General features: G+C 40.4%; 2 protein-coding genes across 9 annotated transcripts in view; one reads left to right on the top strand and one right to left on the bottom strand.

Annotated features, from left to right (window-relative positions):
* The window catches only part of RNF11 (ring finger protein 11), a 38,998-nt gene extending 35,691 nt beyond the window's left edge, over window positions 1-3,307 (top strand). The window contains exon 3 of the mRNA XM_046008180.1: window positions 1,071-3,307. Within this exon, the coding sequence (XP_045864136.1) occupies window positions 1,071-1,242 (172 nt within the window). The 3' untranslated portion in view covers window positions 1,243-3,307. The remainder of the gene's footprint in view (window positions 1-1,070) is intronic.
* Window positions 3,308-9,770: 6,463 nt separating this feature from the next.
* TTC39A (tetratricopeptide repeat domain 39A) overlaps window positions 9,771-15,246 on the bottom strand; it is a 47,773-nt gene continuing 42,297 nt past the window's right edge. For 7 of the 8 annotated variants that reach the window (XM_046008145.1, XM_046008154.1, XM_046008150.1 and 4 more), the window contains 5 exons: window positions 14,575-14,695; window positions 12,558-12,669; window positions 12,058-12,172; window positions 10,844-10,960; window positions 9,771-10,302 (listed from right to left, as the gene is read on the bottom strand). In XM_046008145.1, the coding sequence (XP_045864101.1) occupies window positions 10,179-10,302; window positions 10,844-10,960; window positions 12,058-12,172; window positions 12,558-12,669; window positions 14,575-14,695 (589 nt within the window). In that variant the 3' untranslated portion in view covers window positions 9,771-10,178. Of the gene's footprint in view, window positions 10,303-10,843; window positions 10,961-12,057; window positions 12,173-12,557; window positions 12,670-14,574; window positions 14,696-15,246 lie in introns of those variants that run through there. The other variant, XR_006818686.1, reaches the window with a different exon arrangement.

Raw genomic sequence — 15,246 nt, 5'->3', positions numbered from 1 at the left:
TTAAAAATGATTCACCTGCATGAGTGTGCTGGTGGCCTTAGGAAAGCAATTTGGCAACATGTCAAGGACCTTCTCAGGTCTGTACCCTTTGAGACAGAGATCTATTCTATAAATGTGTATCTCACTCCAACTCCTGGAGCTTTATACACAAGATATTCCCCATGGAATATGGGGAATAACTGTAGTTAAGTAGATTGTGGCATAGGAGTACACTGGTAGATTATGCAGCTATTAAAATTAAGGAATTTTAGTGATGAGGAAAATCTTATATCTATTTTTAATTTGAGGAATAATTTAATTAAGACAGGTGAGTTAAATATGAAATTTTACTTCTGGGAAGTTTTTGTCCTAAGAGCTCATTGTCTGAGAATTCCTAATGAGGACATTCTCCTTTTAGGTTGAGAATGGTCTTGCCAACAAAGACAAAATCTAATTTACTATGTTGATGCTTGGCTATTTGAGCCATAGCACCATTTAGTGCCAGTACGTAAGATAATAACTTGTCCTGAATACTGACTTCTGAAATACTATGTCATTGGGTTGCTTCTTAAACCTGTAGAATTCCATGAACTTGAAACTAGGGTTAATAAAGAGATCTTTAGCTACAGCAGCTCAGTAAGTAGACTGAAATTAGTGGTGGTTTTTACATATAGTTATTAAAATGAAAACTATCTTACTCCTGGGCGTACACCAAAAACTGAGTTCACATGAAGTTAATCTGATGGCTTCCCACCTGAAGCATCACATTCTTCCTCAGGTGTCTTCTATAATATGTTGCTGTTTTGTAAGCACAGTTCTAGGAATGGACTTGATCCCCAGGTGGTCGGTCCATTTCTCTTTGCTCTGTTGATAGCTGTCAAACTTGTGCAGATTTCCAGGGGATCAAAGTAAGAGATTGTTGGATTAATGCTCATTAGAAAAAAAATCAGTTTGCATGCTTTGGAAGGATGACAGGCAAGCAATTTTCATCTGTTCAGATGAACAGTCTTTGTAATGGAATTTTAAAGAGTATTCTAGATAGATCACTTCTCTAAAAATGTTTTCTGATTTCTCTCCCTAACCCCCAACAGGTGTGTTATCTGTATGATGGACTTTGTTTATGGGGACCCGATTCGATTTCTGCCGTGCATGCACATCTATCACCTGGACTGTATAGATGACTGGTTGATGAGATCCTTCACATGCCCCTCTTGCATGGAGCCGGTTGATGCAGCACTGCTTTCGTCCTATGAGACTAATTGAGCCAGGGTCTCTGGTCTGACTTCAAGTGAACCATCATCTTTGGTGGTTTTGATCTTTTGTCACTGAGCCCAAAGAGCCAGGGATTAGGAATTAAGATCATGCACAAAAGTTTCCTAAAAATTCCTGAATGGCTGCAGATGTTGGGGAAAAAAATACGTGATATTTTAGAAATTTAGGGGGAAAAGTAGGATGGTATTTTTATGTAAAGCCTTGACCCAGTGTTTAAAAATATAATTGTATTTAGATCTTGTTATGCTCCAGTACATAGGAATTGTGTAAAGTGTTACAGCAGCTGTATATGTTTAAATTGTGTGTGTTGAAGATTAGGAAAAAGATAGTGGTTGTTTTTCCTAAATGAAATAACTCTCTTTTTCCCCCCACCCAAATTCTTTTCTGAAGTTGCTGGCATTTGGGTCAAGGTTTTATTAAAAGCTACATTTTATAACACTGGCACAAAAAAAGTAGTTTTAAGCTTGTTTGCACAGTTCTTTTTTTCCATTGGAAATGGAATTCATTGCCTTAGGTCTTTTTAAAATAGTGTATTATCGTTGGGGCTGGCTCTATGCTTGAAAACCAGTTTATTTATAACCTGTTGTAAGTGCTATATCTGTTTGCAGTTAGGAAATGCAGAATTCAAAGTGATCTCCTAGCTTGTAAGCAAACTGAGATGCACTATCCCTTTTCTATAAAAACTGAGTTAATGTCAAGAAACCAACTCTAGTAAAGTGGGGTTTAATATTACCCTTTCCTATGTGTTTTATCTAATTATTTTGATTGTTAATATGGTAATTAAAACTCAAGGTAAATTTTAAATATTAAGATTTCTGATTTTTTGAGCTTGAATTATGCCACCATGCTTATGTAAAATGAAAGTGGCACCATGGTGAAACTGAGAAAAGTCGCTCAGTTGTAATAGTTTTTATTCTTGTGACCTCCTTCCCTTACTGTCTTGAACCATAGCAAAAGGATACTGCATCTCTTATTGTAGTGCTGAGGTTATTGAAGTTATATAAAACACATCTCAGTCTCTGTTTCTTGGAAAGGAAAGTCCTGCTGGCTGACTGACAAGTCTAAGCAGGGAGAATTAAGATAAACGTATTTCATGTTTTGCACACAAATGCAGAATTTGTATAACCACATGACTTCATAGTTGCGATCTCGAAGAGGGAATTTCTCCTTTTTCTTGCAGTTAATGTAAGAGCACTCTAAATCTCTAAGCTTCTGAAGCGTTAGAGGTAGAGATGGTCTAGTAAAGATGTAGTTTGTAATGTTTTATCCATTTAGCATGTGTTTATTTTTCCTTATGTACTCAAAGGTGACTTATTTGTTCAGCTCAGTGATATTACAACTAAGAATCTTCATTAGCAAAAGGAGAAGCAATCTCAATCTAACAAATCAGAAATATTTCTTATTTTATATTGAGTTGAATATTTGACTCTAACACTTTTCTACATACAAAACACGAGTATCTTGAGGGTTCTTCATAATTGCATTTTAGAGGAATTAAGTATGCCATAAATACTTCTTAAAGATTTGACATTAGAATGTAGTATCCATATGTTGGTTAATTTTCTTATGAGCCCCATGACGGAAAGACTTAAAGATGAATTTGAGAAAATTGAAAATTAGATTATCAGGTTCTGTTAAATTGTTACATGTATCTTGCTTAAGTTTTTGTTCATTAATTTATATCCACCCAATTATATAAAGCAAATTTGGAGGAAAACCTGAAGTTGTGCAATATTTTCAGTGATAATTTTTTTATCCTTGTGTTTTCTACTTATACATGATGTCTGTGTCATCAAGTATTATAATCAGACTTTCCTTTTTTCTAGATTGTTAAAATTGGTAAGTGAACTTTAAAAAGAAAATCATCTTATGTTGCTGTTAGTCTTTATTGCAAGGCTTTTTTTGCAGAAGTTTGGCAGTAATATTGAAGGAACTAGTATTGAGCTGAAAAAAAATTTTAAGGTACTTTGTATTCTTTAATTTTGATTTCCATACACCATGTTAAGAACTATCAATTTTGGCTTTTACTAAGTTAAATAAAGTTATATTACAGTTATAAAGGGCTACAGTTAGAATTGATTACATAAGAATATTCCCCAAATTATCTAATCCTTTCTTGAAAATGGTGTATAAATTTTAAACAATGTATAAATTTAATCTCTAGTTCTGTAAACTTTTTGGGAAGATTTTTTTTATGGTGTGGTATTTAATACCATCTAATCGTAAATTTAGAAGCACGATAGCTTCAAATTTTCTGAAGCTAAATTATAGGTGCAACTTTTAGATTTGGGCAAGATGTGTTCAAGGTTGGCTGTAGGATTTGAAATATATGAAAAGCCTGACCAGGAAATAGTAAAAGAATCTTTTAAGTGTAAACCCAACAAGTTGAAATACTTTGGTTCACAAAAACCTTTTCCATTCTCTGAGTGTTCTTTATAGGGAATTTCTTAAACCAGGAGAACATTCCCCCTACTACTGGTGTCCCCTGTGTAATATAAGCCAATATGATTTTATAGAATACAGTGAGCATTGTGTTAACATTCTTTTCATACAAAGCTTCATCATAAGGAAGCATGCATTTTAAAAAAGGAGTGACAGTAGTCAAAAGCAGACCTGCCTATACTTCCCGAGACTACAATGGTAAACAGTAAAGAAGGTAAGTTTCTTCGACAGGATTCCAGAATGTAGGCAGTTGGGTGGTTACCCCTGCTTAAAGGCATTGCCTAGCAGTTTCTCAGAGCCAACTGATTATACTTGCAGCCACTGTAGTAACCTCAACTAATTTTGTAAGCCTTTAATTTTGAAATTAGTGGACATCAGAACAGTTGGATTGGTTAGTATCTCAAGTACTTTTAAATTCACTCACTGAATGTAAAAATCATCTACTCTTTTCCTGGATGGGAGAGAGTCAGAGAAGATAGCTTAAAACCCCTCCTTCTGTACCCTCTTTACAGCTCCCCTGCACTAATCTTACACTCAACTACACTTCCCCTAAGACACAGGCTGTTCAGAATATCTCCATCATGGGAAGTATGGGCTTAAGAGCCATCAGCATCCTGAGCTGTTCTTCCTGACTGTGTTATATTAACCCTTTGGGGACTTAGTTGAATTCCTTCTAATTTCTTCCCTCTGAGTCTCAGTTCCTAAATATTTGGCCACTGAGGTCTCATTTCCATAAATTTCATCCCTTTTCTAATCATGAAGGCTGTGTTCCTGCTCCCTTCAGAAATGAATCCATAAGTACTAGGCTAGCCTGCCTGTTTAAAGACTGGATTTACTCATTCATGTATTTAAATACATTTTTTCCCTTAAAGATGTACACAAAACCTAGGTGCTTATTAATAAATGCTTGTTAAATATAGAGTAAAAATGTCCAACTATTAAATCTTCATTGTTGCATTGAATGTAATTACTGATTGACCTACTACTATTAAATGAGAATTTCCTGAGAGCCATTAAAAATGGTCTCTGAAAAATTTTTTTTCTCAGTTCTGTAGGTGAAAACATGTATTTGCCTATGGTTAGGCAGTGGTTTAATGCTCACAATTCAGATTTATGGCTTTCATGTGGTAATTCAAGTGAAATAGAAGGATTTAATGGAGTAACTGTAAATGTATGATTGTATAATATAAACATCTTAAAATAGTACTTTTTCTGAGTGGTTTGAAAGATATAGCAAGTTAATTTTAGGTACTGAAGGAATGTTAAGTGGGCTATTTATTTAGCTCTGTACATTAAGAATTATTTTTACTAGAGAAAAAGAACCTCTTTTTTAAGCTCCTAGGAGTTACATTACAACACATTAAGGTTTATATTAAAATGACATACAGATGTTAATAAATTGTGTGAGGCACATGTATTTTGACAATATTAACTTAAATATACTTTGTAATTTGTTTTCTGAGAGCCTGTGGGCCTAAAAACATCCCACAAAAAATGATTAGCCCACTTAATTCTACCCAATCCTTCTATAAATCATATAGTGGTAGTTTAAAAAAATAACTGCATGACTGAGTGCTCGCTGATTATTCAGAAGTTGATTCTCCAGATACAAATATCCAGACTTCGCTTTTTCCATTTTACCTTTTGCTATTTCCTTACTCTTTAGCTTGGAAACAGAAAATCCACAAGTCCCTCTTCAACCCATTTCCTGATCCATAAAATTTTTGTTAGGGGCTTCAGCAAAACTGTACAAAAAGGATTTGGATTTATCTGCATGTTTTAATTATCCACATTGTTCTTGTTTGCTTTATCACTCTGAGCAACAGGCATTAGCTCAGGACAACAGCTGGATCCATCTGATTTATGTTGCTGACAGACTAAAAACCATTTACTGTTTTCATAAAGTTTTCAATGCAACTTTAGGAGAGATAGGGTCCTTCACATTTTTTTTCCTTGAGAAAAGTTACTGTTCACTGGAAGATTTAGTCATCTTTGGATGCCTCCATAGAAAGTTTGCTTTTTTCTGCCTATGAATGAAGCAGCATTATCCATAAGGTATAGACTTTAAGCATCTAAAACTGATTGGGATCAAAGGAGGAGTAGCACCTGTATGGTTTGGACCCCTTCTATAACACCGGTGTTTGTAGGCTCCAGATTTCTTGTCCGTGAGAAAAAGAAGTTGAAAAAGGTAACTGAGGGTTTGCCTCAAGAGTCTGGTCCTATCGGTGAACTCTGAACGCTTGTAAGATTTGTTGGCTTTGCAAAAATAATGAGCCCAGCTTTTCTCAGGGAGGCCTCATAATAGTTCACCTTGTCATTTAGGATCCAGAACCAAGTCTTAAACATTGTGTGAATTGGGAAGACTGGATTATGCTATCAAAGACATTGAGATTCGCCTCTAGCACTGGTCCATTCTAGAGGTATGGAAATGGGCTACATTCTGCCAATTCCAGAACCATGCCACACAGACAGAATGCTCCATGTGTTTGAAGCAAAGGATTTCTGGTGTTTGAGCTGTTAGTACCTTTTCCATCCTTATAGTGGCCCAGAGGTCAATATAAGTCAGATCCAACATTAAACTGATAATTTTACAGTTTGAAAAGTAGTTCAGCAAAGCATGGGGTTTAGAATTCAGCTGCCTGGCTTAAAAACTTTCTGCTGCATATCTTTGTGATCTTAGGCAAGTTATTTAACCTGTGTCTCAGTTTTCTCATCTGTAATAGTCCCTACTTCATATAAGTTATGAGAATTATATACATGTAAAGTGCTTAGACTAGCAAGAGGTAAATAGTGAGCACTTAATATTAGCTGTTTTTCCACCCAAAGCATATAGTATCTGGTGTTCTAAATGATTTGCTAATGATGTGAGGAAAAATAAAACCCAGTACATTTATATGTGAGGTGTTAGCTGTGATGTATCTGATTAAACTCTAATGCCAGCTTTTAGAAGTCCAGAGCAATCTTTAGTAATTGTCTTCCCAAAGGAAGGGCTCTGTTATATTTTGTCACTTTACAGTTGGGCTTTATATACTAGAAGGAATTCATACATTCCTCATTTAGAAATGGATTTTTCAAGCCCCAAAATGAGGTTCCTTGGACTTAATCTTAATTGGGCCGTGATGAACTTTGCACTAGATTTCAAAAGAGCTCATGCTAACCAAAGCAAAAAAAGGTCATTTTCCAACCTTAGAAAGCTGTATCTGAGGTTGTATGTATGAGAAGTTCCCATTTTTCTTGGTTTTCAGAATCTAAGCACCTCTCATTTATTAATGAATTCGTTTGATGGTGCTAAAGCCGTAAGGAAACGGTTGTTGAAAGGCTCACTCTTAGGCTTTAAATTTGAAGCAAAGGAAAAGACTGTCTAGTCCTCATCATCTTAGAAGAAATAAACTTGGGAGTAGCTCCAGAGAAAGGCCCCTCTGGGTTTTTCTCCATGATTCAAGCACTCAGCAGGCTGAGGCTTTCTGAAAACCTCCTGGTGCTGTTCTTCAGTTGCTGGAACTCTTCCACCTGGGCCTCAGCCAAGTCTTGTGTTGGCATTAGCCTTCGAGGGTCCTGGCTTTGGTGTCAGGTTATGACTTTTTGCTGTGAATGACGAAAGCTGTCTTGGAAACACTCCCATTCTGACTTGAGAGATAAGGAGTAGGGAATCCTGCCAACACATGGGAGAGCTGATAGGGACCAGCACACTGCCGACAGCCACCCTGTGAGTCTTAAGGGCCTGTGACCAGTGAGAGGCAGAGGTAGACTTTCCTTTGTTGAGGTCCTGTTTAGATCATGTTACACATTTGCTTCTTCCTAATGGTGGAGTTCCTCTGTGTAATGGGGTTTTAGACTTTCCCCAAATGAAGATTATTTGCTCTCCCAAGTGTGCTGGGCTACTGTAGAGGCCTTTGATTGAGAAAGCCTCTAATTTCTGGTTGAGTTGCTTAGGCATATAAGGCTTTGGCAGAATGTAGGGAGGTGTCTATCTCTTGTCTTACTTTGGATATGAAAATCCAAAAATATAGTTGACTAGAGTCAGAATCAGAACCATTGACAGCAGGAAAGAGCCTTAATCTGGTGCAAATTACTATTTTTTTTTGAGCGGGTCTATAACTTTCCCAAGGTTACTGTGAAAATTAGTAATAAAGCAGGGACTAGAAATTCAGGTCTCCTTCTAGGCCAGAATTCTCCACCTGATACTTGCCTCTCTAGGGCATATCTGCTGGAAAGCTCTATACTATTAAGAGAATTAACAACCAGAAGTGGCTAAAAGAAGATAGAACAAGAAGCCCAGGACAGAATTTTCACTTTCAAGCTTCCACACAAGCATATGATGTTAGACACCTGACATTTTCACCCAATTTCACAAACATGTTTTTAATAGACTATCTCAAGCTGCAGGTGGAATAAAGGAGACAAAACCCACTGATTGCTCTTACCAGCCAGACTGTAGCCGTGACAGAGTTAAGGTGACATCGGCTAATTAATGAAGCCCAGCAGGAAATTAGTAATAACATTGACAAGGAAACCATCCTGGCATAAATTTTTTAAAAATAGAAGTGCCTATAATGAATGTTTAAAGAAAAGTTTTTTGCTAACTGCAATTTTGTGAGCTGTGCTTGGTATAATCCTGTGTGCTGTTTTGTTTTGTTTTGTTTTAATACAGCAGTAGGTATTAGCCTTCCAATATGTGAAGGAACCACAGAAGGCCACCCTTATTCAGCAGCCTGGTTCTAGTCATTCCTCTCACCCTATCCTGCCCAACAACCTAGAAAGAGGCTGGTCTCCCAGAATCCAGGCTTTGGAGAGCAAGCTTACAGAGGGCTTGCTGTTGGTAGAGAGCATTCTTGGGTGTAGTCTAATAAAATAAGAAAATTTTTTAATAGCATTTATGCCCTAAGTGCAAAAGAAATTGAGGGTTTCCTGCTTTGTTTTCCTAATGAGAATTTGCTTTACTTAAAACGTGACTTCACAGACAGCTAGTTGAAAATGTTAATAGATTAATCTACCCAGTCCCTGGCAAATTCAGAAGTTTGCTAAAAATCCAGCAATGCTGCAAGATTGGAAAAGTTGTTTGTGGTTCTTTCCTTACAGAAATTGCATTCATATATTTGAGGAGTCACATTTCACAGATGCATATTTACTATGTACATGATTTTTTTCCTCCTGGAAAATAGTATGCTGTCATTAGATTGTGAATGGTAAGCTTTGTGTCTGGCCACTGAACTTGAGTTTTCACTGTAACAATCCCAGAGTTTGGAAATTCAGATGCTTTTAGGGACAGATGGGTAATGTAAGTGTTTCGAGTAGCCTCTACCCAGCTCCAACTGATTGTTGCCTTATTGTCTTATAGGGATGAGCCCAATGTTGCCAGATTAGATTTTCTTCTTAAATAAGAGTCCAGAAACCAGATTTATTTGTGAAATCTCCCCATTTTTAAATGTTAACTTATTTTAAAAACATTTAAGGCATCATGTTGTCTAAATAAAATATACCTGGACCATATGGCTTCTGATCAGACTTTCTGCCTTACCCAAGAATTCAAGCAACACATTTTACTGAAATAGATGTTGCATGATCTCTTAAGTATATGTTTTATTACTTAAATATCTCCTTTCTCTTAAATGAAAAATCTAAAACATACACAACAGGCCAGGAATAACCATTCTAAGAAAAATGCTGTCAGCAAATAAAATGTACCTCATAGTGAAGTACAAGAGATTCTTGTTTCATAAATTATTCCTAGTTTCAGTGTGGCATACAGTGAGGATGTGGACTGGTGTCTGAGAACCTTCCCCCACAAACTTCTTGGCTTTGGTACAGAAAGGGCCACACAGCCCCCCTTCTGTGAGGCCTCAGCAACTCCCATTCCTTACTGGTAAAGATTGACTTTTTTCTCTTTTTCCTACGGAAGAACTCATTTGTCTTTTTAGTGAAGTAATTTCCATTCAGTTTTGTTTTAAATTGGATAGTGACTAAGGGAGTGGAAATGAAGGGTAAGAAGTAAGGTAGTGGGTGTCAGTGTGCAACCTCTACACCCAACCCTCAGAAGTCCTCATGGCCCTTCTGGCCCTGGAAGCGGAGACATTGCTGAATTTTGAAAAGTATCATAAATAGGTTTACCTCCAGATCAGTGTGGGTTAAAACAAAGATTTACAGGTGGTGGTGTTTGTTTTTTTTTAGCCAACTGTGATCCCATTAATATATTTCTAAGGAAAATGTAAACTGTTCATACATTCTCTTAAACATCACAGTGAAAAACAAGTACCCGTATGTGTAATAGGGCAGGCAGAGGGCTCTACCTGCTCTGTCCTTGGTAAAGGCCCTTGGCCACACTGGTGAAAATGCCGGCTTCCCTTCTGCATGGATACCTATGTCATGCCATCCCTGGAGCACCGGTGGACCCCAAAGGTAGGGCAGGGGGAGGGGATCTTTTTGAAATGTTTCCGGGAGCTCTGTCCAGCTGTCTCTGTCTTCCAGCCTGGGAGTGCTGCATAAAACTACAATGACACTGATGAGACCATGGATCTGCTGCCATTTTCCAGAGAAGACTTGGCTTGGAGTATGGCTGCCTGGATTCTAAAATGTGTCCTTGACTCCATGGAGTAATTCTTGTAGTTTTGCCTGGAAAAGACCAGAGAATCAGGCATATAAAGCTGCTCTAAGGAGTGCTTTTCCTTCGATCTGAACTGTAAGAAACTACCAGGCCAAGGAAGATTTTCAGATGCTTAAAACTCTGTCCAAAGAAAGAGTTGGGCCTTGTCCAGTAGAGAGAAACAGAAAGGATGTGCAGCCCCTCACCTTGGTATTGTGACCTGTGACTCCTGTTGAGTCACCAAGCTTTCGGGAATGATTTTAAGAACTAAATCCATGGGGCTAGAAGGCAGGAGACCCAGGTCTTCCTGCCAGGCCAGTAGTTAACTTGTGGTAGGACCCTGGGTAATTCACTCCGTTTCTGGGATTCCAGTCCTTACTGGCAAATTGAAGAAGCCTCCCTATACCAGGGGAGAACTGGGTTCCCAGGGACACAGGCCCAGCCTCTGGACTGCCCTAATGTCCTTAACCAGCGCGCTTCCTCCCCGCTGCCTGTGCTCCTTCCCCCCAGCCAAGGTGATCTTCCGAGCTCAGGGGGAACAAAGGACAGACCACGCTAACCACGCCTTACTTGGCAGTTTCCAAGAGTTTGACAGCCTCTTCGTTTCTGCCTTGCTCCATAAACAGTAGGGCCAGCTCCAGCAGGGCGTTTGGGATCAAGTAGTGGTCATATTTAATCTTCTTTTCACTATGGGACAGAGAAGGACATGGCTTACAGGCTCGGACCTTGAGATATTCTTCAGAGTCTTCCCAAGCCTTCCCCAAGTGGGAGGATCTAATCCATGCCTTCACGTGGGGTTTCCAGATAATGAATCCTAGCTGGGGAAGGCTCCCACTACAGAGCCATAGAAAAGGCTTCTGATCTACAGGAGAGCCTTCCAGTCCTCTGCACCTAGGGCCCCAGTTCCCTGACAATTTATGGTTCATCCCATGTCCTTACTCCATGCCCACCTCTGTCCCCAACCCCCTTTGTCCAGGTTAAATGTTTTACTAAATGAGGAAGTCTACTGTCCCTAGACTGGCCCTTCTGACCCACCCTCCATGCTGCCCCAGAGATACTCTTTTAAAACCTAAATCTGCCCTGCTCGATATCCTTCCGGATCTTTTCTGTCTACAAGATAAAGTTCAGCCTTGTAAGCAAAACATCCAGGCCCTTTTCAGTCTAGCCCCCCTTATTTCATCTGTAACCTTTCCCTCTATAACTTCATCCAGGGAGGGAAAGACCTAATCACTGTAACCCCAACCTTAGGTCTTTTTCCTACGTCTGGGCATCTGCACATGCTCTACCTACTCCACTTAAAACTCCTGCTTTCCTTTCTCTGCCTGATAAACTTCCCAGTTAAAATGGCATCCCTGGAAAGCCTTTCTTGGTATCGTACATTATGTTCAAGTCCCTCCTCAGAGCACCTGCTGTCCTCCCTACTTTTCCTGTAGCACAGCCCTGATCATACCAGATTGTGTTGCCTATAGCTATAACAGTTGTGCTCCTCAGGGGTGGAACTGAATTACAAACTCGAGGAGGCACCATTCACCTGAAACTTCAGTGTGGATGGACTCCTGTAGTTGGCAATCTGATGGCCCCAGGGAATGAGGTCTGAATGACCTGTGCCCAGCAAGGATCCTGGCACAGAATAGACACTGGTACAAGTGTAGTGAATGCGGGCCGGCTAAGGTCAAGCTATGGAGTGCATGTGAGAAAGGAGAGAACCTGCCAGTTCTGCCCAGGAAACATGGGCCCACCAGAAAAAAGCCACCTGGAGTGGGAGCAGCTGCAGAGGCACTTACTTGGAAGAGATGCTCCTGAAATTCTCCTCAGCTTCCTGGACACGGCCCAGGTATTTCAGACAGAGGCCTTTCAGCAGCTTCACCAAGCATTCATCATCCACTGAGTACTCATTCTCTAAGAATAAGGGAAGAAGACAGGCTTATTTCTGTAACAGTTACTCATGGAGTCCCTACTCTGCTGAACCCTGGGAACAGAGAGGTAACACACATGGTCACTGTCTTTAGGAAGCTCACATCCGGGAAGGAAAGACATACCGAGACACTGACAATGCAGTGAGATCAGGATTGACTTGAAGGGAGAGCCCAGAGGAGACTTTGACCCTAACTGGGGACAAGGGACAGCTTGGAGAAGCTGCCACTGAAGCTCAGTCTTAGAAAGCCAAAGGACTGTTAACCGTGGTAGAGAAGGAAGGAAGGACATTTTTAGTAGCAGGAACCTTTAACTATAAAGACCTATGATCTGACTCAGCCTGGCAGGTTCAAGGGCCGGGATTAGTCACCTGGACCCTTTTCCAGCATCTCTTCAGCCTTGGTGATAATCCCAAGTATCCCGTCTGTGAGTTCCGGCTGCTTCCCAATCACAGCGTAGCCATTCCAAATGTACATCATTTCCTGAAGGCAGGGGAGCAAGTCAGTCCAAAGGTTTCCTCCCCAGTGGGGCCTCAGTTTCCCCAGGTGTAAAATGGGCAGCTCGGATCCAGAGGATCACTAAAGTCCCTTCTATCTCTAATCTTTTGTGACAAATTTCAGCCCAGCCTATGAAGTTATGGGCTCGAAGGGGTCATGGCAGGGAACTGCACGTAGTTTTTAACTAGTCCTCTGCTCATGGCCTCCTTGGGTGGTTATCATGCTCTCTCCCAACCTCTGTTGCCAAACTCTTCCCCCAAACTTTGAGGACCAGGCTGTGATCCACAGGATTTTCTCCAGAAAGTCCTCTTCCCTGCCAGTCTGACAGGACCTCCCATATTGGAAGAGTTATATTTATTTAAGCACTTCAGGATTTCCAGTAGCTCTTAAGACTGTCACCCTGTTTCTCTTCCCCCAAGGCACTGGGCTTGAGTTACCATCATGAAAACTGCAACACAAACTGATTCCTTTCTTTGCTTCAACTGCCAGGAATCTCAGAATACTAAATTAAATGTTCATTTATAGTCATTCCATTAGCATTTCCGAAACTATGAAACCAGGCAATAGATGTGAAGGTGATTTGCATACAACAAGTTCTAAAAAGATGTTATTGTTTTGGTTCTTGTTACTTTGTTATAGGGAGGGAATTTAAGATTAGAACCAGTATTCCTCAAATGGTGTATATGGTCCCAAGTTAGCAAATGTTCCTTCAAAAAAAAAAGAGGTCTGTGGCCAAATAAGTTAGGAGGAAAATCATCTTCAAGCTTATTCTTGGAAACTTACCTATATGTATTATTAAATAAAGGCTCCAAAATGTCCACAGTGTACAAACCTTGTTTAGGCCAGTCTTTTCCAAATATATTTAATCACAGAAACTATTTTAGGCATAAATAGCATTTTGTAGATTAGTATAGTTTGGGAAATATGATTTTGATTCATAAAATATTTAACACAGTTAATCAGCTAGTTCCCATTACTGCTATATGAAATGGACAATTATCATTCCTAATTTTCCATTAAGGGAAGAGGAACCCTATCCAAGGGCAAGCACATTGTTAGTGAATAGTGGAGCCAGGACCAGAAAAAAGGAGCTCCCTTTCCACTTTTCTGGCTACCTTAATATCTGAGTAACAAAGACTCTTAACAAGCTGGAAACTTCTCAAGTCAATGTCAAAATCATGCGTGGAATTAGCATAACAGTGGTTCAGAATCTGGGCTCTAGAACCATTCTAGGTTTAAATTCTACCCCTTCAACTCACTAACTGTGTGACCTAGATAAGTTATTTTAACTTTCTACTTATATCTTACCTATGTATTAGAAATTTTATCTTTCAACTTATCTATTAGGCCTTTCCCCTTCTGTAAAATGGGGATACCACCAGCATCTGATACTCAGGGTTGTAAGGATCAAATGAGGCAATGGGTGTAAAGAACAGTCAGCACCCAGTAACACTGTCAGCTATTGTTTACTAGAGTTGACTATAACATGGGCCCAGGCCTGAGACTTGCTCCAGTGAGGAGGACAGTGTAAACAATTATAATCCTGTGATAAAACTAAAATGGACGGGTGGGAACACACACGAAGAGCTGAGTGATGCCCTAGCCTGGGCACAGGGGTGTGGGCCTACTCTTTCACCTTGAGGCATCTGAAGCCTGCTTACCTGTCTCCCTGCCCCCACCAGACCAGTACTGCCTCAGGCAAGGTCTGGTCAGGCCTATTTGTATGCTTCCCTCACAGTCCCACATAAACTGTGAAATCCTTTCCAGGCCCTGAGGCATGAAGGTCTTTCTCCCCCAACCACTTACCCTGGCCTTAGCAGTATCTCTGGCTTTCAGCTAATCCCCACAATCCCAAACAAGTACTGGGACAGCCTAGACCCTCCTACCCACCAGAGCAGGGACTGGCAACGAGATCGGTTTGGAAGAGAGGTAGCGTCTGGACTTCCGGATAGCAAACTTCTCTGTAGGTAGAGATTTCCCAGCAATCTTGAGCTTTAGGCCAGGCACTGCTCTGTGAAAGAGATGAGGGAAAGAAAAAGCTAGAGAGGACTGAAATTTCCAGCCTGCCCAGCCTCTGCGTGGCTCCTCTCTGGGCCTCAGTTTCCCCAGTTTATATGAAGGGCTGTGTTGGACTCACAGTCCATGGCTGTGGCCTTCTATCATAGGGCCTGCCCACAAACCTGACCACTTCCTGAGGCTAGCTAAGAGGGCTCCACACCAGCTGGCAGAGGTGAGAATGTCAGCAAATGCCCCAGGCCTGCTTTGCTAGTTGTCTTGCTTCCACTCTTGGGCCTCATTTCCAGAAGGCCCAGCAGAAGTCTGACCCCAGTTTTACAGGGGAGATTAACACCCAGAGAAAGGGAAAGACCTGCCCACAACCACACAGCTCAAACCTTTAATGAACTTGCCACGTGAATTGTGGCCTCCTTAGCTGTTTCCAAGGGCAGAGTAACATGTGTGTATCTAGGCAAGCCTCCACATCTGGGGCCTCACCCACCCAGCTCCATTCCCACCCTCCCAATTTCTGCCACAGTTGCTGGGTGTGGCTGACCGTCAGCCTGA

Source organism: Meles meles, chromosome 1, assembly GCF_922984935.1.
Source record: "Meles meles chromosome 1, mMelMel3.1 paternal haplotype, whole genome shotgun sequence".
Taxonomy (NCBI): Eukaryota; Metazoa; Chordata; class Mammalia; order Carnivora; family Mustelidae; genus Meles; species Meles meles.
Note: the sequence above shows the minus strand (reverse complement) of the source record. Positions and strands in the feature narration are given on the sequence as shown.